At 44.4% G+C, this 25,001-nt stretch overlaps 3 protein-coding genes across 4 annotated transcripts; 2 read left to right on the top strand and 1 right to left on the bottom strand.

Annotated features, from left to right (window-relative positions):
* Positions 1 to 497: 497 nt before the first annotated feature.
* On the top strand, positions 498 to 4,176 carry L2hgdh (L-2-hydroxyglutarate dehydrogenase). The gene is made up of 8 exons (XM_076799683.1): positions 498 to 655; positions 1,594 to 1,718; positions 1,893 to 2,094; positions 2,273 to 2,485; positions 2,584 to 2,775; positions 2,842 to 3,113; positions 3,203 to 3,382; positions 3,465 to 4,176. Exons 2-8 carry the CDS (start codon positions 1,633 to 1,635, stop codon positions 3,658 to 3,660), a joined length of 1,341 nt encoding a protein of 446 aa, XP_076655798.1. The 5' UTR covers positions 498 to 655; positions 1,594 to 1,632; the 3' UTR covers positions 3,661 to 4,176.
* LOC143360648 (post-GPI attachment to proteins factor 2) lies at positions 3,946 to 5,363 on the bottom strand. The gene is made up of 4 exons (XM_076799687.1): positions 4,897 to 5,363; positions 4,502 to 4,748; positions 4,209 to 4,424; positions 3,946 to 4,142 (listed from the first exon to the last, which is right to left on the bottom strand). The coding sequence occupies exons 1-4, from the start codon at positions 5,083 to 5,085 to the stop codon at positions 4,015 to 4,017; spliced, it is 780 nt and encodes a 259-aa protein (XP_076655802.1). The 5' UTR covers positions 5,086 to 5,363; the 3' UTR covers positions 3,946 to 4,014.
* A 794-nt stretch (positions 5,364 to 6,157) lies between these two features.
* Positions 6,158 to 24,681, top strand: LOC143360643 (uncharacterized). Of its 2 annotated transcripts, none has more exons than XM_076799682.1 (7): positions 6,158 to 6,442; positions 20,433 to 20,640; positions 20,744 to 20,845; positions 23,510 to 23,578; positions 23,649 to 23,898; positions 23,979 to 24,366; positions 24,456 to 24,681. In XM_076799682.1, coding segments are annotated over exons 1-7 (1,245 nt in total). In that variant the 5' UTR covers positions 6,158 to 6,440. The 2 variants fall into 2 exon arrangements, with proteins under 2 accessions (XP_076655797.1, XP_076655796.1); XM_076799681.1 differs by lacking the exon at positions 6,158 to 6,442 and adding an exon at positions 10,594 to 10,864.
* Positions 24,682 to 25,001: the final 320 nt, after the last annotated feature.

Genomic DNA, 25,001 nt, shown 5'->3' with positions numbered 1-25,001 from the left:
TACGACGCGCTTCTCTCTCTCGTCTTTTCTCCGAGATTCCTTCGGGAACGACGTCCACGCACTAGTGATTCTATACAAGATACGGGTTCGCCGGACTATGGATGTTCACAATTTCGTTTCGATTAGTTGAATATCGGCCGTGCCGGGAGGAGCGTCCGCGAGAACTGAGCACGCAACGAGCCGTCACCGGGTTGACTGACACTAGCCGCCGTGCGCTTTCGCGCATCGCGTTCGCGCATCGTGGTTCAGGGGCGACACTGGTGTCCGCCGGGCCCCTGCGACGAACACGATTCCCGGTCGTTTGTAGTCTCGCGCTCGTATTTCACGTTTACGTCGCGGCCGCCTCTTTTCTTTCGCGACGCGATCATCCGGGCTTTGCTGTATTGCGATACAAAACGATCGAAATTTAAAGGTAAACTGTAAATAACCTGTTACGGTTACTACAGTTACAGTACTGTCAAACGGTATCTCTTCTCTCTCTCTCCACCCCCCTTTTGGCGTGGAGGCGCCACATGCTAGGAGATACGATTTTATCAGACAGCTCTACAAAGACAGAATATCTCGTCATCCTTCTTCGGCTCGTTGACCGTGGAGGTACTTACGCGAACAAGCTAAAATTTTCCGTCGAAAACCGTATGCAAAGACCAATTCAAAGGTAAGGGAACATCCATGTTCAACAGCATTCTTTGTTCGGTTGTTCCGCGTTTGTTCGTTGCCAGATATTCCTTCTACTACGTAGAATATGTATCCGTTCGATCATCGGGTTTGTTGTATTGGATTACGTAACGCCAACACATGATTTTACACGTGCGATCGTAGCCCGCGGTCCTTACGCCAATGGATGCACGTTTTCGAGAATTAACATCGAAGCGAACATTAAAGATTCTCGAAGGAATATAGTCGAACATCGAACGCACGGGTGCGTTCCGCGTACGATTTATACAAGGTGTCCCAAAAATGTTTTACTTCCTTGAAAAGGGTGAGATCGTTTGAAATAACTTTTTCCTTTTCGAAAATCTCCTCCGCGGCTTCGTTCAGGTGTTATTATTGAAAAACACGGACAAACCGGTGCACCGCTGTAGCGGGCGAATTGCGATTCGGCGAGAGGTCCCGCTGAGAGTGGCGTTGGCATTGGACGAGAAGGAATCCGTCCGCTGTAGCCGCGCTTTGATTGGTCTGCGTCTTTCGTTGATAACTCTGCGGAAAACACGTGCGCAAAGGAAAAAGCTACTTCAAATGACCTTAGGAATCACCCCTTCAAGGAAGTACAACATTCTTGGGACACCCTGTATAGCATACTTGTGGACGATCCGTCAGTTGTCGTCGGTGTTTTGAAATGATTAAAGGGAAACGCGTGGCAACGTTCATCGAGATGAACTGATATGAATGGCGCGACGGTGGTCGAAACGTGCCACCGTTGAACCGATGCCAACTTAGTTATTACTTAAATGTCCGCTCGTTACACCATGTATACCTATATACATGTGTGCGCGCGCGTACTCGTATGTATACGCTTTAAGGTTGTCAAATGCTAGCCTAGCGGTACAACCGCTTCGTCTAATGTTTCAGCAAATGTCTTTGTATCTTTTTTAGAGATTCGTCGATCCTAAATTTCATGTGACACATCGCAAAATGAAAACGAGTATGACGATTTGTTTGACGAGAAGGATCGTGTTCCAACAATTTTCTCTCGCACGTCGCTATGGATCGCATTCCAGGTTAGCGGGTCGTTGACCCTTCAAATACTTCATTGACCATCCAAAACGAACAAAATCTATCGATTTCGACGATTTGGTTCGGTTGAAAAGAAGCCGATTAAGAATCGGCCTCGATTATAGCATTTCCATCGCAGCCGTTAAATCTCACGAAGCATATGTACATAAAACTTTCAGCGCAGATCCATGCGGTACGTACGACTTGGTAATCGTTGGGGGTGGTATCGTTGGGTGCGCCACTGCTCGAGAAATGATGATAAGACACCCTAATCTAAAGATGGCGATCGTTGAGAAGGAGAATGCTCTGGCGAAACATCAAACGGGGCATAATAGTGGCGTCGTACATGCCGGAATTTATTATGTACCCGGCAGCATGAAAGTAAAGAAACGAACAAATTTCTCTATTTTTTAGGAATGCTTTTTCCTTCTTTTCGATGTAAGACGCGTGCTCTCGACGCACGCGACTCTGTTTAATTAGCATTCGAATTGATTCGTTAACTGGATATTAGAGCAACGCTTCGTTAAGAGTTTCTTGATCCGGCAGGAAATGATTGCAGGCTAAACTATGCGTGGAAGGTTTGAAACTGTCCTACGAATATTTTTGTAAACACAACGTACCCCACAACAAGGTTGGAAAACTGATCGTCGCTCAGAACACAGAACAGGTTAAAAGAATAGACGATCTGTTCGATCGAGGGACCAAGAACAACGTGCCGGATCTCGAAGTGGTCGAGAAAGACTGCATATCAAAATACGAGCCGAAATGTCGAGTACTGAACACACCAAATTAAATATTGTCTCTTGGCGAGGGCCGAAACTCCCCCCCACACACACAAACTCACAATAAAACGTGCGTCTATTGCAACAGGGAGAGAAGGCACTGTGGTCACCCTGGACGGGTATAGTCGATTGGGCGGTTGTCTGTAAGCATTTCGCCGAAGATTTTCAAAAGATGGGCGGTCAGATATTCCTAAATTACGAAGTGACCGGGTTCGCGGAAATGCCAGAGTCGCACGGTGAACAAGAATTGGCTCCCATTTCGGTGCAATCTAAGAAGAAGGTAAATCTTTTCCACTTTGTTTCTTCCCCGTTCGTTACATAATTTCTTTTTCCATCTCGTTTCCAGTGTATTCCAGCTAAATACGTGTTAACTTGCGCCGGCTTGCACTCGGACCGTCTGGCCGTCATGACTGGATGCGATCTCAGTCCACGAATCGTTCCGTTTCGCGGCGAATATCTTTTGCTGAGCGAGAAGAAGAAACATTTATGCACAACGAACATATATCCTGTACCAGATCCTAGATTCCCTTTCTTGGGCGTCCATTTTACACCCAGGATGAACGGAGATATATGGCTCGGACCGAACGCGGTCTTGGCGTTCGCCAGAGAGGGTTACCGGTACACGATACTACCCGATTGCTCGACAACTCTAAATTCCTCGACGACTTTATTATTTAATCCATCATGTTCGCGTTTACCATTTTCAGATGGCGCGACGTAAACATAAGAGATTGCATAGAGATGGCCAAATTTCCTGGATTATACAAACTATGCTTCAGATTTTTCATACCCGGCTGCAAGGAAATGATCAAATCCATATTTTATCCACTCGCGGTCAGAGATTTGAAGAAATTTATTCCTCAAGTAACTTTTAAAGATATCAAAAGGTGAGTGGAAGAGTCGACGCGAAAAGTCCCTTCAATTTGGCAATCTTTATCCAATTCTCTACACGCGTCGTTTACGTTGTAGGGGACCAGCAGGCGTTCGAGCACAAGCATTAGACAATGATGGAAAATTGGTGGACGACTTTGTTTTCGACAGTGGAAAAGGTAGTATCGGTAGCAGGGTGATGCACTGTCGAAACGCACCTTCTCCAGCAGCTACCAGTTCTATGGCGATCGCTAAACACATCGCCGACAAACTAGAAAAAGATTTCAAGTTTTAACCGCTCGAAAGAATGGCCGTCAATGAGAAATTGCTGTTTGATATGAAATTTTCTACTCGTATATAGTTTTGATACGAAGATAGGTCGGTTTATTACTCGTGAATAATTTATATGTATGCGTACACACGTATATTCATACATCTCTCTCTTGCTCTCTTTTTCTCTGTTGCTCTCTTTCCCTCTTTCTGTCTTCCTCTTTATCTGTACAAATCTACATTCGAAATAAACTCGAAAGTTCCTCGTACTTTCGCATAGAATAGTAAAACGAGAAGAGAACCCAAGAATACGAGTAGAATGTATAGATATATTCGTTTTTCCATGATATGTAATTGTAACAATGTACACGATACCGGACTAAATTATCCTAAATCCTGATCCCGATATCATAAGACGCGAATTTGCGAAATCCCAAGCGGCGGTCGAATGGAATCCCATATTTGACAGGACAACCCCGTATTCGCTTAATGCGAACATTGAATAGACTGAAACGAAATAATTATATCGTTAATTGGTCCTATATGTTGTTATCTCTATCGTTTTCGACTTACCTAGAGGTTCACAGTATCTATTATGCCTATAGAAAAAATAACACGCGCACAGTATGCAGAACACGTTCAACACCATTGCTCTCCATTTCCATTTCATAGAAGTGGTTTCCGACGATTCCCTTGTAACGTTACGACAATTTTTCATGATAAAATATGCTACGATCATGTGAATAAAAGACATTATCAAAAACGTTATAAAAGATAATTTGTGGAAGGCTGCAACAAAAAAATATATATGGATATATAATAACTTGTTACGATATACACGTGTAGACACATAAATATACACGTACTATAATTTTCATCGGACGTCCAAAAGCTTAAAGTAACGAGAGATATGTTTTCAACGGCATTTGTAACTATAGCGATGTTACATATGCTTTGTGCCCATTTGTAAATATGTTCCTTGTAATAACGGTAATACATTATTAACACTAAGACTCTGATGGATGCTTGCACGGCAATCGCAAGCTTCCATACATCTCTTTGGGGTCTGTAATGTCCAATCGCAGCCGATACGGATGGTAAAAAATTGTATACCTGGTGAAAGAAATCTGGCATATACAGTAGACGTATAGATATACAGATATGGAAATATACACGTGCATACATACATACACGCAGACTATCGGATAGCTGATTATGTAAATGAAACAACTGCAAAGTAACAGGAGAATATGCAACGTACCTTACAGTGCGTCGAGGTAGAGTGCTCGAAATTGTACATAACGGACCAAATGACGCAAAACGTAAATGCTAAGAACGGTAAGGAGACGGTAAACCATGTTACCTTAGCAAAAGGCAAAACAACTCGTGCTTTCGACATGTCCTCCTCCACTAATGGAATATATTCTGACCCCACTCTTGCCTTGCTCATCGCGTTATAATCGAGTGACTTATTTACGTCATAAGAAGCAAAATTTGTTAGTCTTAATAGGCTAAGACTAAAGGGGCTAAAGTATAAAACGCTTTATCGGTTCGCATACGAAACGCGTCGATTTTTCTCTGATCGTTTTGTTCGTCACCGTAAATCGGCAACCGCATTTAGTCGAAGAAACATCGTCGAACTCGACGAAGGAACAGTTGCACGAATTAAATCCACTGCAACTCGCAAGTAATAACATTTTTCGGCAAAGATATCAAAACATTGAGGTTACCAGAGTGGATACGAGAGTGGTCACGCCCGGGTTTTCAGCGTTCCCGATATAGTGCTGCCCTCTGCTCATTTTTAGCATGGACAAGAGCACTCTGGTATCCTCTCTGGAGTTATCAGAGAGGATAGGACTCTCCTATCAGGAGAGTACTCACGCCCGGAATTTCGGCGTTTCCACTTTCGTGACATCGCCGTTTTTAGCATAGCACAGAACCGAGCAGCTTTTAGCATGGAACAGAACCGAGCAGCTTTTAGCATGGAACAGAACCGAGCAGCTTCTAGTAAGGAACAGAACCGAGCAGCTTCTAGCAGGGAACAGAACCGAGCAGCTTATAGCAGGGAACAGAACCAAGCAGCTTTTAGCATAAAACCGAACGCACATTATTTTTTTAACCAGGATTAGAACATACAGCTTAATTGTTTTATATGAAATATGTAACTAACATATAAATCTTATATACAAAATCTCTAATTAATATAAATTAAGTATAATATTAATTGTAATGATACGTATTTTATTTTTTGCCAATTTTGTAGTTGCAAACTCTAGTTGTAAAAAATGGAAAACCCGGAAAGATTCGAACAAATACAGATTTCATATCGAAGTTTAAATCCTCTCTGGTAAAATCGACCGTCCTGATCGCTCGCGTTCACGGATTCGTGATTGCGCGGCGACATCATGCGACCGTTCGCCTGCATTTGCCGTCGAACGCGTTCACGTTGATTCGCACCAGAGTGCGTTAGTCAATGGTTTACGCGGGGTCTCTCGCGTCGTCAGCTGTTCCGTTGTTTCCATGTACATTGTTCGGTGTTCGTACCCTTGTGTTTGGTTTTAGTGATTGTAATTTGTGACAAGCAAGCAATTTATAGGTTGTATCGGGAAATTCTAACTGCACAGTTATGCGAGAGTACGCGAGGCGAAGCCGTTGTCTTTGCAAATAAAGCGGATGCAGCGCAGTGACTGTGGCGAGACAACTTTGATCCGTTGAGGTTAAGCTCCGAAACGAAGCAGCGGAAGAACGTATGTTCCCATTGTCAGTCAACAGAAACAACAGAAACTTCTCAACGACCGTTTCGACATGTAAGTGAAATTTGTCTATTAGCATGTTCTCCGACCACTTGTAATGTCAGGAATAAGCGGCCGTAAACTGTCGAGGCAGACATCGCCGGAAAAAATGGACAGCTCTGTATTATTTCGATCATTGTTGTATGTCGCTATACTCGTATTTACGTGTATGTGTGTTGTGTCGCGTTGTAGAGCATAGTGACACATAACATAAACTAAATAGAATAACGATGATCGAAGACGCGCATCGTTAATCGTTATCGTAGAGATGTCCGCCTTACCGACCGCAACCATTTAGCGAAACGCACGTGTCCCTTGCGCTGCAACCATCTCATGCAATGACTCTGTTGCAAGGTCGCAATTGGCTAAACTTTACTTCAGAAAACCAGGAGTTTTTTACTTTTTTTACGTAATTCTGTAGATTTTGGCGAGAAAATGCCGAAAATCCAAGTTTTAATGTTAGGAATTCATTGGTTCAAAATTAGGCGTGTTTAAAGTTGAGCGATTTTAAGCATTTTTGACAGGTTAGGGCGCCGCTATGTTGACATTTTAGACCATAATTACTTATAGACCCGGCATAGATATAGTATGTGTATAAGAAAGCCGAGAATCCAGTGAAGCAAAGATCTATGAATTTATAACGTCACAAGACAATTCCTTAGATAATTTAAAAATGGCTGACACGGCAGACCGACGCCGATACTACGCTGCCACGCCATTGTACATTGTCGATCGCAGAAAATAGAAACTAAATTGAATGTTATTTCTTCCCTTAATGAATTTAATAGAGGAGACATCATTATTGATCTTCAATTTTAGAAATTTTTCAACAATTTTGAATTTTATCTACTCAATTTTGCTATAAATGCATAACGATCCTCAGCCTAATAACAACTAACTACAAGCGAGATAGATGTAAATTATGTAAAAATAGCGGTACTACCTTAAAATGTTGTAAATGTGATCGATTTATGTGTAAAAAAACATTCTGTAACTTGCATGATAGGTATGCGAAAGTTGTTAATCTTTAGAATCAAATATCGATTCATAAAATATTTAATACATAATACGATTATTACTTCATACTTTATTGTAATTCCTTAGTAAAACATATGGTATAAACATTTGTATTTTAAATATACTTTATATATTGATTACTTCATGACAAATTGCAAAGTTCTTTGAGATTATCCTGTCCATTCTTTCCGTGTTCCGTCTGCACGGCGCGCCCGTTGAACCCCCTCCCTCCCCCTTCTCCACACATAAGCCAAGCGTAGGCACTGTCCTTATGGTCTGTGGGTAAATGAGCATAGCTTATACTTCTTTCGAAGCTGTGACGTTACAAATTCAGTTATCTTTTCTTCAAGGAAAACGATCTGTGCCGTGTCTACAGGTTTATATGGTCTAAGGTTGGCACGTACATTAGGTAACAGCACAAGCACGGCGCTGATGTCGATAACGTAGATTTGCAAGCGTAATCGAGTCACCAATATCTGAGTACGTATCAATATGGCGACGCTCTTATTTGTCAGAAACGCTAAAAACCGCTCAACTTTGAACACGCATAATTTTCGAACCAGTGAATTCCTAACATTAAAACTTGGATTTTCGGCATTGTCCCGCCAAAATCTTCAGGATTACATAGGAAAAAGTGAAAAATTTCTGGTTTCCCGAGGTAAAGTTCAACCTCGGAACTTGCAGGTCGGAAATGTCTGTAACATGTGTAATCCTTTTCTCTCGCTTCCGCGGTTCGATGGTAACGACGTTGGCGATCCAATTTAAGCTTGGCGAACCGGGGGAGAACGGAGGAAATTCCTGCGATCCAGATTCGAGGGGCATAGAATTCGGATAGTTTAAACGGAGCTCGGTAGGCGAAGGTAAATATTTCTCTCCGAGAATATTGGAAACATAACAAACAGCAGGGGTGTCTATCGAAAAATTGATTGTTTCGTTTGCGGCTGCCCCACGAAATGGTTCGCGTCTCGCGGGAAACGGAAATATCTATATTTGCTCTGGCAACCGGAGCCTATCGAGTTCACGCTCGAACGAAACCGCGCGCATTATCCATCGGCCCCGTCGTCGTCACCAAAATTCTATTCGTATCGGCGCGGCGCGTCAATGCGCTGCGCGTCGAACACCCTTAAGATTATCTGTGTGCTTTGTAGGCAACCGATTTTCTTTTTTAGTCTTCGTAAACGATCTCGTCGGGCAACGGAGACACTGGGAGCCCCTCTCGACCGCGTTACGAACGTTACGATCCGTGGTATCGGGCGATTTGGCATTCGACGCGTCCTTCTTCCGCGGGAAATACTTTGGCACCGATTCACGGTACTTATTACGCGATACTTGATCGTCGCTTTCGGTTCCGGCCGCGTAATAGCTTCGTTCTCGACCGCGGAGAATAGGAAAACTTGTTACAGGAAAGTTTTCTTTTTTATTTTGTTCGTTTACTCCATTATCCAACTCGTCAACTTTTTTATTTATTTATAAAGGTCGCATTAACATCGAGGTCGTTCACTTTTGGTGTACAATTATAAATGTAATGTTTTGTTAGCGCAATAATACATGGGTGTGGATATAATTAAATTTTGTGGTATAGGTTTACTCTTTTGAGGAAGGTAAGAACGAGTGCAATGGTCTTTTGGTCGTTGAGACAATCACTCAAGAACTGGGCACTCGAGAAGGATATGTTCGATAGATAGTGGTTGGTTACAGGGGGGACAGAGGGTTGGAGGGTTTTTCGTGATTTTATGGAGGTGTGTAATATTTGAGTGGCCAATTCTAAGTCGCGTAGTGATTACCTGGTCTTTTCTGTGGATAATGTTAGGGGAGTTGTTATTATAGATATCTTTCCTTATTTCGAATAGTTTGGCAGGGGGGAGCTAGTCCATTTTTCATTCCAGCTATTTTGAGTTCTTAACTTGAGCTCTCTAATTAGATCATTGAGAGAGATCGGAAACTTGTCAAGTTGTCCGTCGACAGGTTCGTACAAACGAGCTTTTGACACCGTTGATCATTTTTATGGAAAAGGTATGGAAGTTAGGTGCCATAGAAGCGAAGGGATTACGCGCCAACGAAAAATCGGTCTGTTTCCGTTTTCCTGTAGGGATACAGCAGGGTAAATTTGCCTTCGGGCAAGAGACAAGGGGGAGAACGCTGTCAGAGGTAAGGGGCGAGAAACGAGGGAAGAGCCTGGGTTAGGGTCAAGGGGAAAGGGGTGTGGGTGTGCGAGTGATATACTGTATACAGTAGACGGGTGTATGCGTACAGGACATAGGAACATATGAACATAGGAGCAGAAACGAGCGCAGGCGCGAATCGGACGCGCGGTGAACGCTCGACATCCGCGTGGCGCGAGTTAGAAGTCGGCCTCGGTCTTTTAGTGTCGTCCCGTTTCTTCGCACGGTCTCGTTCTACTCACATCGTGGGACGTGGGACGTCGGAGATTTGCTCTCGGAGTCAAAGTCGAAGTCAAAATCGAAGTCAAAGTCGAGCTCGGGAATCTCTTCTCTTCTCTTTTCTCCTCTTCTTCTCGCTCTTCTCCCACGAAAGAAGCGTGCACCGACACTCGCCGATTTCTTTTTAGCATCGTAAGCCGAGCAGTCCGAGATGCACGCGCGATTTACCGGCGATACCCTCGAATCCTCAGCTTCCTTCGCCGCGGCATCGAGCTGTCGTTTTCCCGGCGATCGCTGACGGATTTCGGATCCCGGTCGTCGCGATCGATCCACGAATCGGCCGCGTGAACGGAGATAAGACGAAAAGAAGAAAAGAGAAAACATGGCGGATCAAAGTTTCGAAGACGGGGGACCGAGCAAGAGGAACACGGCGCAGCGTCGATGGCGTATCTTGGCGAAAACGCTGATCGGCCCGCGAGAAAAAGCGATGTTCACGGAAGCGGAGAACCACGTGTCGGTTCGTCGTTTCACCAGCTTCGGTTTGTTGAAGACCGCCCGACTGGAGAACGCCGAGAAGAACGAAGACTCCGGCGCCAAGTGGTACGAGTACTCCGGCAACGTCGAGAACAGAAAGTTCAACGTGCAGATACGTTGGCTGAAGAAGAGTTTCACGGCGAACGAACTGATCGGCTTCAACAACACCGGGAACGTTTGCGTGTGGCCTTCGGAGGAATGCTTGGCGTACTATCTGCTGAAGAATCGCGAGATCTGTCGGAACAGAAGAGTTCTCGAGCTCGGGGGTGGTATGAGCTGCCTGGCGGGGGTGATCGCGGCCAAGTACTGTGATCCGAGCAGCGTCACGCTCACCGATGGGAACGCGAACAGCGTGGAGAACGTTCGGTGCATCGTCGCCAGGAACGAGATGGCTGATTTCGTCGAGTGCCGGGTCGTTCGATGGTCGAAGGCGGCCCGAGAGATCAGGTCAGCCAGATCGGCGAAATCGTTTCCGTACGGCAATCCCATCGGCCCTCGAATCAAGGTGATTTTCACACGCCGAGAGACCGTTACCGAACAACCCCGTCCTTCCTTCCTGCTCTTCGTCTCCTTGGTATCGTTATTGTCGCTGCTGTTCTTATTCGTTATCATTATCGTTGTTGTCTTCCTCGGTTCCCTCGCAGCCCGAACCGCCCGCGCGCCCGTTCATTCTGTACTTCGTGCTTTGTCGGCCCGATCGAAGACCGGTCGTCGCCTAACCGCGGACGCCGGGAGACCGAACACGGACGACTGGAAGACGCAAAAAGACAATCTTCTTCTCGAGTTTCTGAATTGACTTTTTATGTAGAGCTGGACGGCCGCGGCCGGAGACGACGAAGCGCCAATATCCCTGGAGAAATCGTACGACGTGATCCTGTGCGCGGACTGTCTGTTCTTCGACGAGGTCCGCTCGGACCTGGTGGAAACCATCTACGGCTTCCTGGCGAACGACGGCCTCGCTCTGATCGTGGCGCCGAAACGGGGCGATACTTTCGAAAAGTTCGCGGAAGCGGCCGTCAAACGAGGCTTCGCGGCGAGACGGATTGATCGTTACGACGCCAAGATTTGGTCGAGACATCTGGAATTGTTGGACCACAGCCAGGAGTATTGTCCGGATCTTCATTATCCGATCCTTTTGGAATTGACCAAGCAGAAGATGATGCCGTCCGGATGACCGTCGTCGATGACCAACCACCGAGAACGACAAAGAGAACAAACGAGAGATTCTCCTTTGTCGCCGAGTCTCCTTTACCTCGCGGCAATCAACTTTCGTCTAGGGTCCACGTTGTCTTCGAAGACCCGCGCGTAGAATCGTTCGACTCCGTTTTATCCGATCTAGCTTATAGCGATTTTCTACGTTTCTATCGTAGACCGTCGTCGACGCTTACGAACTTGGAGACACTTTCCTCGGCGTTGTACAGTAAATTCTCGTTGTATGTCAGTCCCGCCGTTCTTTTTACTGACACGAATACGAAATCGGAGGTTCTCGTCGAGCGTCGCATTTGACATACACAGGGCACGCTGGAAACCTAAGAGTCATATCCGTCTACAAGTCGTAAGAAACCTATGACCACTAAGCGCTAGTGACAAGAAGACCGCGAAAATGTCCGTCTCCGATACAATGTTGCACGGAGAAGCGGACAGCGAAGCTCGAGAGCCGTCGTCGCCGAGGAGTGTGCCACACATTGTCGGCTATATCGGTGTGAGACCAGAAGACTAATCCAATTACAAAACTATTTTATTTTTCGTTATTTTTTTTTTATGAAACTTTTACCAACATATTCGTGACATTTTTCTGATTAAAATGAAACCAAATATGATATAATTCCGATGATATTTACTTGTGTAACGAGCGATGAAAGTCGCGGCCGCTGGCACAGATCAAAGCTCGCGTGAGTCAGGCCTTTAAATAAAAAATTTAACTTCTTTATTGTGAATTATTTTTTTATGAGAGTTTCACCAATATTTTTGTGGCATTATTCTGATTAAAATGATACCAAACGCGATATAATTCGGATCACATTTACACTAATTTTCCGTTAATGTAATTGTTATGGGAAGACTTCCATCGTTCATTACACAAGTAAATATCATCGGAATTATATCATATTTGGTTTCATTTTAATCAGAAAAATGCCACGAATATGTTGGTAAAAGTTTCATAAAAAAATAACGAAAAATAAAGAAGTTTTGTAATTGGGTTAGTAGTGGTCTTCTGGTCTCACACCGATATAGCCGACAATGTTGTGGCCGCGACGGTTCTCGAACTTCGGCCACTCACCGCGGTGGTGTGAGTTTTTCCACTGACTTCAAATTGTAAGTTTGGCACTGTCATACAACGAGAATTCACTGTATTAGCCCAAGGGACCGATGGATCGGTAGTACGTAACGAAAGTACCTGATTTTAGATCGATAGCATGCATCGGAATAGAAATTGTTTCGTGGCTCTTGCCGATCGTGACGCGCGTTCGTTCGTCATCGTTCGCTTACGCTTACGCTTACGCGCGGTACGCCCCCGAGAAATATCCATAAAGTCGTGTCGTCCGTAATACGTCTGCCAATGAAATCCATCCACGACGCTCAGAGATTACGCACCGCGTCGCGTCCTTAATCTTTCGACGATTATCCATTGCGTCGCGTCGCCGGGGATAGGTACGAACGCGACAAAACTCGCGGCAACGCGCGACAAAGATTAACGAGAATCCCTAGATCTTTTTAGGCGATGTTACGAGTTAATCAGGCTCCGAAGTTTGTTCGAAACCTGTGCGTAGCTGTTCCCCGGTGTTGCAAATCCGATGCAAAGACGGACGCCGCCGATCGTTGCAATCACCAATCCTAATTCAATTACACGTGTTTACGATTATTTGTACCGGCACGACCGGTATAATCCGATTGGTACATAAACTCCGGACAGCGTTGGTTTCGCGCGTTTCCACGTTCGCTTCGACCTACTCGCTCCGTTCCCGTCGTCGCCGTCGGGTTCTAAATATTCCGGGAGTATTTTCGCCTATCATAAGCTTAGAAGAATTTTCTAGTCGATTTCGTAGTTCCTAGGAGCGGACATCCTTCCGCGGTTGAAGCTGGTTTCCACAAATTTTCGGTGCAACGTGCCGCGTCCGCTCCTCTCGATCGTTATACAGGGAGTCCCAAAAATGTCGTATTCCTTTGAAACGGGCCGATTCCTGAGGTCATTCGAAGCAACTTTTTCCTTTGCGAAAATGTTCTACAAGGCTTCGTTAGGGAGTTATTAACGAAAAACACGGACCAATCGGAGCGCGGCTACAGCCGGAGGGTTTCCGGCTCGGCCACTGGATCCCACTGCGACCGCGACGTTGGCATTGGCCGGGCCGCAATCCGTCCGCTATAGCCGCGCTGTGATTGGTCCGTGTTTTTCGCTAATAACTCCTTAACGAAGCCACGGAGAACATTTTCGCAAAGGACAAAGTTACTTCAAATTGCGCCAGGAATCACCCCTTTCAAAGAAACACTACATTTTTCGGACAGCCTGCGCGTAGCGAGTAAGACCGATCTCGCGTGTCGCGTAGATTTAAGATGAAAGTCCAGGGTCCAAGCCGTGCCGCTAGAAAACATCGATACCTCAAGATTCTAGTAAACGTGCGAAGAGAACGAGAGAGCGTGAGAGAGAGAGAGAGAGAGAGAGAGAGAGAGAGAGAGAGAGAGAGAGAGAGAGAGAGAGAGAGAGAGAGAGAGAGAGAGAGAGGATGTATGGACGAAAAGGTAAACGCTTATCCTAACGATTTAGGACCAATTTAGTCGAGTCTAGTCTAGCCGGTGCTACCGTGTGTCCACTATTCTGTACCTAAATCGTATTCACTCCGCGGAGGAGGTTGCGTGTTCGTTCGTATGTATCACACGTGTAAGTAAATATTACGGTTAATAAAATGAACATATTTTCTTGAATCCCTTTGCAACGATCGATGGGGAGCGAGGGTTTGCGTGTGTGAGAGAGCGATAGAGATAGAGATAGATAGATAGGGAGAGAGAGAGAGAGAGAGAGAGAGAGAGAGAGAATGAGAAAAAAAAAGAGATCGCATAGATCGTATCGCAAACGCTTCCTCGTTGGACGAGTGCAGTCGCGACGAGGAAGCCTCGAATCCCCGATCTCGGCGTTCCCGCATTTATCACCGACAAAAGGGAAACGTACCCGTTCCGTCCTATAGAAATTTATTATTAGTACGCGACACACAGATGTTTACCGACCTTCCCCTACGTAGAAACGCAATGCAGTCGTGTAACGTCTGTTCATCGATTCAGAGGACAACACGGTTGCTCTATTATTAACCTCTACGCTAGGAATCACTGGAGCCGCGCGAATCCCTGTTAACGTTTATCGTTGCGTTTTCCCATCGGCAACCTGCGATTCGCGGCGGACGGTAAAAAATTCGCGAAATCAGCTCGCGAACCGCACGCGTTTACTCGGCGGAGCGGCGGTCCGCTTCGAAATTTCCTCGAATCGGTTCCCGTAATGCGGCGACATTTTGCATCGTTGCAGTTCCCAAGTTCCCAAGTTCCTAAGTTTGCATCCTCGGGATCGAGACTCGTCGGTCCTTGTACGTCCTTGGTCCGGCTTCGAGCAACGTTGAGGGTCTTCTTGGCCGGTAAACGGCACTCGATACCGGAACGCATCGGGATTCGCGATATTTCCTCGTTGTACGCGGTCCAAGTCGGCCGGGAAAAAAATCGTTTGGTTCCGTCCGACGGCTCTTGCCTCCTTTTCGGCATCGCCTTCGGTTATCGACGCGGGTGAAGCGCCGTTCCGAACGCCGAAAGGTGTTTACAGCCCTCCATGGTAAAATTAGAACGCGCATACTTGCTCTTTTTTCCGGCCTGGTCGAGGAAACATAAAACGATTTACGAAGCGATCGCTGTTCGAACCGCGCGATACACGTATCTGCAAGTAGGTACATACACCTACAGTGTGTCCCACGGGCTCTGTCCGCTTGTATATCTTGGTTATTTCAAACAATACGAGAAAATGTTACTCACTGAAGTTGTAGAGGTCATGTAGAGGTCACCTTTGTTTTTTTTTTAATGGAATGCCCAATTTTTATGCTCGGTTTCGATAGATTGCCGTATTCTGTCCTAAAACTTATCGTTGTTGAGATATTTGACTGTTTTCATGAAGAATGTTCGAAACGTCGGCCATTTGCAGCGATGCAACGTTGTAGTCTCTGAACTGTTGCGTCCCTTACACGTCTTATTGTTGGAGCGTCTATTGTAGCACAAGCTGCGATAATTCATTGCTTCGTATCTTCCGGAGTTGTTGGTGCATCTCGATACACAATATTTTTCAATGTTCCCCACAAAAAAAAATCTGGGGCTGTTAAATCTGGACCTCGTGCTGGCCAGCAAATAATGCCACCGCGTTCTATTCATCGATTTGGAAATATTTCATTAAGCGTACTTCTCACCCTTCGAGCGTAAGTGCGTTGGACATCCATCGTGCTGATACCACATTGTCTGACGAACGCTTAATGGCACGTTTTCTAATAAATTTGGCAATGTATTTCTTAAGAACGTATCATATTTTGACCAGTAAAAGTGCCGTCAATGAAATAAGGCTCAATTATTTGTTGCCCTATGATTCCACACCACGCATTAATGGACCAGCGTCTTTGATGATCAATTTCTCGTAGCCAGTGAGGATATTGTACTGACCAATAATGCGTGTTATGTAAATTAACACGTCCAGTGCTGGTAAAAGTAGCCTCATCTTCTTGAGAATTCTTGATGCACTACTTTTCCTGACTTCAGATTCGCGCTAAATCTAACGTACACTGATACAAGGATTATGATGTACCATTGCAACAACATTAATTTCATTATCTTCATCATTGCATACAGGCTTTTCAAGATTCATCTTACGAACAGCGAGACTTCCAGTTCTTTTAATTTTTTACGCAATCTTTCGAAAATCTTGTGTGAAGGGCATATGCGGTTTGGATATCTTTCACCGTACAAATTTCGAGCCACAATCGCGTTTCTCTTACTTTCTCCATAAATTAGAAGCATCTCTAATTGTTCTTCGAATGAAAATTTCATATTGACTATGTATCTTATGTTCACTAACTGAGAAACTGACTGACACTGGGAGACGTCGAAAGCCTAGCAATCTTTACATTTGACGTAGTGATCATATCCTTGAATACATAATGAAAGTAATAGAATGAAAACAGTCAAACATCTCAGCAACGGTAAGTTTCAGGACAAATACACTTTGGTACTTTTATACTCAGAATACGGCAATCTATCGAAATCGAGCATCAAAAATTGGGCATTCCATTTGAAAAAACAAAGATGACCTCTATATCTTCTCTACGCCTCCACTTGCAAGAATATCGTTTATGCCATATTATGTAGTTTCTTAAACCCTGCAACTTCTGTAAGTAACATTTTCTCGTATTGTTTGAAATAACCAAGATACTCAAGTGGACAGAGCTCGTGGGACACACTGTATAAATATTTTCGCGTCAAGGAAATATTCGGAGCGCGTCGCGTCGCTTTTGTAAGGTTGTCCGCAAAATTTTTAGCAATTTCCTTCTCGCGGATCGGTAAATCATCGGAAATAACGGCGAATACGAGACTCGAGCGTGTAGGATCGCTGATAAACATTTACGCGAACAAGTAAACTAGTTAAAGCCGCGTGCCATTAAACGTCAGTTACCCGCCAAGTCAAACAGAACGGTCGGACTCGACACGACTCGACACGACTCGACTCGAAGCAACCCGACCCCGTAATTCGCAGCCAAACAAGAGGTTCCCGCCCCGAACAACCAAGGATATTTATTGTTCCTCCGTGAAAGCGAAAGGCGTTCGCGCGAACAATCGAAACCGTCGCGTCGTTTCCTTTGTCGCCTAAAAATAAATGGTTGCGCGATTATCGCGATTATCTCACGGGTGCCAATTACGTTTGGCCGACTGCTCCAAGGGCGGCCCGCGCAACGATTTCGAAAGCGGCTGCGAGAACCGGTAGGATCGAGAAGGATCGAGACGGATCCTACGACTCCGTCGCTCGTCAACGTCCGATTGCTGGCATCCGCGGAGATACGTCTCGTATTGGATGCACGCGCGTATCTCGATCCAACGTACGCGTGCCAAAAACCGCGCATAAAAATATACGCCGACGTTGATGGGCAACGAAAGCCCATCGAGTCGTTTCCGACGATACTACATGTATTGTGGATACTACTATATTCCACACTGGTGCGGAGGCGGCAAAAAATCCATTTAAATCCAAATTATTTATGTAAATAAGGAGTGCGTAATGTACCAAAGCCCGATTCTTTAAAAGAAATTTTTCTACGGAAATGGTAAATAACCTTTTCTTTTCTCCTGGAAAGTCATCAGTTTTTAGCGCGATAGTTATGTAATTACTCCGCCTATAATTGAATACTTAGAGCTCTACAAGTTATACGGGTTATTACAAATAGCTTGAACTGTTAACTGGCAAAAATAATTTGTCAAAAAATTTGTTTAACGTTAAGTAAATATATATGGACTAACCGGAAGCCCCTTCGCGTTGCACTCATTTTTCATTCATGGAGGAATACAAAAAATCCTTTAAAAGACTTTGGTCTGGCACTAGTCGTTTTGGCAAGGTGTAATATTGATCTAACTTTAACAAAATCTCGAGACCCTTCGTGACCCCTTGACCGCTATTAAGCTTAAATATCAACTTTCTAAGAATGAATCGCGCGGAAGTTACGGTTACTTGATGTTCTAGGTGAAACTTTTTAAGGATATATCATAAATAATAAAGAAAAATGTGAAATAGTTACTTAGAATTAATTGTTTAAATTAAAAAATTTAATAGTAATTTCTTTATGTTAAGTAAACAAAGTTTTCGTTCATTACATCACTGTCGCAACGATGCAACAGGTATTTTTTGGCAGTGGTTCAATGAATGATATAAAAATAATTTATGTATGATAAAATAAAATTATTATTAAATATTTTCTTATACATAAAGAATTAACGAATCATATACACTTCACATTTTTCTTGATTATTTAAAAATATTTAAAAAAAAATCACCTAAAACGTCAAATACACCGTAACTTCCGTACGATTCATTCTCGGAAATTCTGAAAGTTGATATTTAAATTTCAATTGCGGCCAAGGGGTGTCGAAGGGTGTCGAGATTTTTTACACAAAGTTAGTTCAATATTATACCTTGCCAAAACGATCAGTGCCAGACCAAAATCTATTAAAGGATTTGTTGTTTGCTTCCATAAATAAAAAATGAGCAGAAAACAAAGATTTCCGATTAGCCTGTGTTAAAGAATCAGTTCAACAACTGTTTCCAAAAATCATTTTCCCAATTAAGCGTTAGACCTGTAGCAATCTTTCCACAAATTTTCAAACGCATTCGTTGGATACTTTCGTTTTTACGGATCTTTTGCCATTTTTTGGCCATTTGGCTCCACTGTGCGTTGCACCGCGTCGCCACTGGGTCGATATCGAGCCTGGGTTCGAGTTCCGGAATTTGAAAAAGTTTCAAGTTTACCCCCCCCCCCCATGAAAAGCGTCCTCGACGATCGAAGGAAACGTATCACGGTGCATCTACCTTTCGTCTCCGGGAGTTGTTGGCACCGAGTTCGCAAATGTCTCTCGAGTCAGCGATCGAGTACGCTCGGACCCGCTTGTTTACGTAAAGTACGCGCGATACAACGACGAGGCCGGTCGAAGCGTATTTACGATGCGAATGCACCTCTAATCGGCCTGCAAGCTAGGCAGCTCTCCCTCCCGCCTATCTATAGAACCATGTCGCTATTAATACAGACTCTATTATTAATAGAGACTACGGGCGTTGTTGGGACAGTTGTGATTTCCTCGATGCGCGCGTTTCACCGCCTGTCTCCCTTCGGCGAAGCCGTTGGAATCTTAAGGGCCCGGTCTTCGTAGATACGCGATAAGTTAGAGTGACCAGGTTACCGACAAAAATGGGCGAAAAATGGTTTGACGTGCCTCAACTTTTCGTCCTTATATGGGAATATTCTTTGCTGGGAAAGGGCTCGTTCGAAAGGGCTCAATCGGTATTAGTAACCATTCTTGGTCGACGACCCCTTTTTAATCATAACTTCATTCGTACATGTTAAGACTCCGTAGATTCGCGATAAGGTAGAGTGACCAGGTTACCGACAACAATAAGCGATAAATGGTTTTACGTTTCCCAACTTTTCGTGCTTATATGAGAATATTTTTCGCTGGGAAAGGGCTCGTTCGAAAGAGGAAGGTTCAATCTAGCGCGCGCTGATCATGAGCTGACGAGATTATGCAGATATTTGGTAATATAAGCGTTAGAAGTAGGCCAAAAATTGACGATGCGCATGCCGTAGAATCCAAGCATTTTTATGCCATTTGATGAGTTTTCTGGGTGAAATCGAGAGTAGCGCGCGCTAGAAAATATCTCCAGCTACAAATTGAGCTATATTTCATCTTGATTCTCTGCGAAATAAAGCCAAAAACTTGAAGCACGTTTCTGGCGTCAGAATTCATGATATCGATAATACAGAGCAAAAAATGTGACAAGTTCAGTCACAGACTTAAGACCCGTCGGATCAAGACCAAGACGGACCTTAAGTCAGTGGCTGAAGGCTGTGAACGGAAATTATACAGCAGGTACCGACCAGCTGACTCTGAAAAAGTCACGTGACTATCCTGGGCCCTTGAACTTGAACGATCGATTCGTACGCGATCCGAGATCCGGCGAGAAGATAGCGCAGATAATCCCAGCCACGTTGCCCTTACCTTTGCGGAGAGCGGTGGCGAACGTTTGTTCCTCTCCAACCTAGACGAAGCAAAGTCGTTGCCAAGAAATCAGATTTTGCCTGGTTTCTAGAACGAAACGAAAAGGAAGGAAAACGGCCCGCGGCTCTTCGAGGTCGAGGGCTCCCCAAGGTCGCCAAAGCGTTGCCTAATTACTCCGTTAATTCGACGGATTCGTCGACACGATGGGAACCTTCGTTACGATAATCGTCGCGCGAAACCTTCTCAAAAAAGCTTTCTTTTCGAAACGGAATAATTATCCGTTACTCCTTCTGTTGTTTCAGGGCGGACTATTGGAAGTCGCAGGGCAGAAAATTCTGTGATTTCTGCAAGTGTTGGATCGCCGACAACAAGCCCAGCATCGATTTTCACGAGGGCGGCAAGAAGCACAAAGACAATGTCGGCAAGCGGCTCAAAGAGATACACAAAAACAGCGCGAAACAGGCGAAGCAAAATAAAAAGATGGAGGACGACATCAGGAAGATGGAGAGCGTGAGTTTCCTTTAGCTTAGCTTCGTTTCGTTTAGTCGGTTCCAACGATTTCATTCTTCTTCTCTACCCCGGCAAAGGAAAACCTAATGGCATACCCTTTCAGGCAGCCATGGCCGCGTATCTGAAAGACGTCGAGAACAACACGAGAGACATGACCGCTGACAGGATCATCGAGGAGAAGAGGAACAGAATCGAGACGAGAGACGTGAGTGGGAATATTCGGAATCGCGATCGGTAGTCATTCCATGCCAAATCGATCACTTATTGACATCACCATCGGCGATTTTCTTCTAAATGAAATATGTTGTAGTCCATGTGAAATAGGGGGGGGGGGTTAAGTCATCATTTTGCGGGTCTAGAAGTTTTTTAAAAATTACAGGCCTTCGAAGTTTGCAATTTTTGCCACTTATGAATTTTTATCTCGGGAACTGTTTATACGATTCAGTCAAATTTTTTTTTTGTTTTATTCAGACAGGATTGGGCTATTGTAAAATATTTTCTTCAACCTCGATAATTAACTTTATAATGTCGAAAAATGTAAACGAATTATTGGTTTGCGTTTATTTTGATGAAGGGCCAAGGTTTTTTAAATTGTGAAAAAATACGGCCAGATTCCTCAGTAGGATGGAGAATTGAAAATTGGCGCCACAATGAGCTGGGAAAGGACGTGGTGTAGCCCCCGTTTCAGGTAAGCGAGTCGTGCTGCTGGTCTCAAAGCAAACGTCGTATACGACCAAATGACCCTATTTATACCTCGAGAACTATATTAGTAACCATTCTTGGTCAACGACACCTTTATATCATAACTTCATTTGAAGATTCGCAATAAGGTAGAGTGACCACGTTACCGACAAAAATAGGCGAGAAATGGTTTTACGAGCTCCAACTTTTCGTCCTTATATGAGAATATTTCTCGCTGGGAGAGGGCTCATTCGAAAGAGGAATGTTCAATCTAGCGCGCGCTGGTTATGAGCTGACGAGGTTATGCAGATATTTGGTAATATAAGCGTTAGAAGTAGGCCAAAAATTGACGACGCGCATGCCGTGGAATCCAAGCATTTTTATGGCCTTGGATGAGTTTTCTGGGTGAAATCGAAAGTTGCGCGCGCTGGAAAATATCTCCAGCTACAAATTGAGCTATATCTTGTCTTGATTCTCTGTGAAATAAAGCCAAAAACTTGAACCACGTTTCTGGCGTCGGAATTCATGATATTGATAATACAGAGCAAGAAATGTGACAAGTTTAGTCACAGACTTAAGAACCGTCGGATCAAGACCAAGACGGATCTTAAATTTAGTGGTTGAAGACTTGATCGGAAGTTATACACAACAGTTACCGACCTGTTGACTCTGTCAAAGTCACGTGACTACCCTTGGTTCTTAATTTCTATGCTAATTAAATATAGAAGGTGGTGGTTCTCTTCCATCGGGAAAGGACAAGAAGGGGTTATGGTTAGAAGCATGGATAGGATCATTGTGTGGGGTGGACTTAGGAATTGTGGGAAAAAGTACAGGGTGTTCGACTACAGAAGGGAGAAAGTTTAAGGGGTGGTTTTCTCCATGACAATATAAGACGAAAATGAAGAATAAAAAAATTGCGATTTCGGCTTCATTTTTTAGTTATTGACAATTAAGAATCCGTCTGAACAGCGGCAACCCGGCCAACAGAGGTGTACGTTGCATGCGTCATAGAGGCGTGCAACAGTCACGTATCAAGTGACAGATACAGCCTTACATTGGTTCTCATTTGGGGCCCCAGCGAGGTGAGAATGCTTTGAAGCTTCACAAATTAACCATTGGACGACATTGAACCTGCTTACTCGTTAAACTCCTTAAACTACGGAATTGTCGAGAAGAAGGGGTCAATGTTCCTTCACTTTACAATTAGACTCACAGAAGTAATTTATTCGTGATCACTAGACCGCGCATCTTTATGCACAGTAAAAAATATTTGCATTGATTGCAAGACACAGGAGCGAAATAAAAATTTCTTTCTTCTTTTAATTATTTTATTAAGCTGAAACCAATAAACTGGTGCCCTTAAATCTTTTTAATATGTCCACTGCTTTAAATTGTGCTTACCCATTTTTGTCATAAATGCATAAAATCCGTAGTCTAGTGATCACTATAAAATTGTTTCCTTATAACCATTGGGTCCATAAATGTTGAATGAAATCTTCACAAGTTCAAGTATTCACAAAAATCCACATATGCAATATGCGTACCGCATTTTCCAACTCATTGTGACGCCAATTTTCAATTCTCCATCCTGCTGAATGGGAATCGAAACTTCAATGAATCTGACCATACTTTTTGAAAATTTACAAAAACTTTGGCCCCTCATCGAAATAAACGCAAAACAAGAATTCGTTTACATTTTTCGACATTATAAAGTTAATTATCGAGGTTGAAGAAATTATTTTACAATAGTCCAATCCGTTCCGAATAAAACAACATAAACATTATAAAGTTAATTATCGAGGTTGAAGAAATTATTTTACAATAGTCCAATCCGTTCCGAATAAAACAACATAAATATTATAAAGTTAATTATCGAGGTTGAAGAAAATATTTTACAATAGTCCAATCCTTTCCGAATAAAACAAAAAAAAAATTTGACTCAATCGTGCAAACAGTTCCCGAGGTAAAAATTCATAAGTGGCAAAAATCGCAAACTTCGAAGGCCTGTAATTTTCAAACAAATTCTAAACCGGCAAAATGACGACTTAAACCCCTCCTAATTTTACATGGACTACAACATATTTCATTTGGAACAAAATCGCCGATGGTGACGCCAAAAAGTGATCGGTTTGGCATGGAAGGACTCGTTGGCGAAATGGTAACTCGGAGAACGCAACGTTCGTTTCAGACATCGAGTGGAAATCGGCCCACGACGATCCGGGAAACGGGGTCTGGATTCAAAAGCAAAACTCACCAGGTACTCGCGAAACAGGTAGTTCACTCATTTCGATTGGAAACGTGTAACATCGGAACTGTTTTTTGTTCAGCTTCCTCACGAGATCGACCCGTGCGACCCGACTCTGTCTCGAAGCAGCAGACAGTATCAACAGCACAGAGTCCAACCGGGCCCGAGACAGGAGAACAAAGCCCAGGGGAAGACTAAAACGAACAAAGGAAAGGGCAAGGGTGGGAAAAAGGCTCAAGAGGAGGATCGTTCCGCGAAACCGGTGCGCAAGCTCTGGTACGAGGCGCGCAGTCCGGAAGGATATACGTACTACTGGCACATCGAGACGAACGGTGCGCTCTTTGAGTCTTCTCGATTCGTTATCCGATTATTTTTCATGTTACCCGAGTATTTCGTGTTTTCGTGTCCGCAGAATCCGTGTGGGACCCACCCGAGGAAGGTTACATGACGTTCGCCGAACAGGAGGAGGAAGCGAAGGAGCAAGCTCTTCAGGAGAAGCTACTCGAGCAGCTGGAAGAGGAAGAAGCGATCGCGAACAAGGACATTCTCGAAGAGAAGCGAGCGAACGCTGAGCGAGAACGACTGAAGCAGCTGAGGAAAGCGAGGTCGGAGAACAATCGACTCGACCAAACGACCGAAACCGCGGAAACCGAGGAAGCTGATGAAACTGAGGAAGCGGTGACAACCGCGGAGGGCCAAAAGAAAACGCAGGAGCAAGAGCAGCGACCTTACAGAAGGGACTACAGCGAGTCGTGCGAAAAGTCCCATCCTTACGGGCCCTGGCAAACGGTTAGGACCGTGTAAGTATGTCGGCGCGATCGGTACCTGTTATGTTCGCTTCGCTTCGCGTCGCGTGTTGCTATATGTAAATCGTCCTCGCGTGTTTCAGGGAAACGAAGCCGATGGACTTGCAGCTGCCTCTACAGTCTCAAAAGCCAGCCGCACCACTGTCGCTCTTCGAAAAGGCGGAACCGCCGCCGCCGCAGAAGACTTTCAAAGAGAAGACGATCACGCGAATCGACACGGGCGACAGCGACGGAGAACACGAGCCGATCGCGTTCAAAAAACGGAAAATCGGCAACAAAAATGTACGAAAACGATTAAACGATGACTGATATTCGCTTCGTTGATGACCCCTTTCGTATCCGTTCCTTCCATTTGAAACGCGACCGCGTTCCTACCGCACGATATTACGCAACGGTATATAATAGTCTCGAGAAGTCTTTTTATCGTCGCGCGATAATAACTCGCAAGTTTATATCAAACTCCATCGATGATCTTACATTATCCTCAACGTTTGTACAAATAAAAAAATGTCGAAGGTCGAATGGCGTCCCTGCGAATTGAGTATCGAGGACAACGTCGACCGAATCGAGCGCGATCAGGAGAACGCGTTTCTAGAAGAAGCTCTGGCGTCTGGCGACGCTTTGGCGAT

Source organism: Halictus rubicundus, chromosome 13 (assembly GCF_050948215.1).
Source record: "Halictus rubicundus isolate RS-2024b chromosome 13, iyHalRubi1_principal, whole genome shotgun sequence".
Taxonomy (NCBI): Eukaryota; Metazoa; Arthropoda; class Insecta; order Hymenoptera; family Halictidae; genus Halictus; species Halictus rubicundus.
This window is presented reverse-complemented; position numbering and strand designations above follow the sequence as displayed.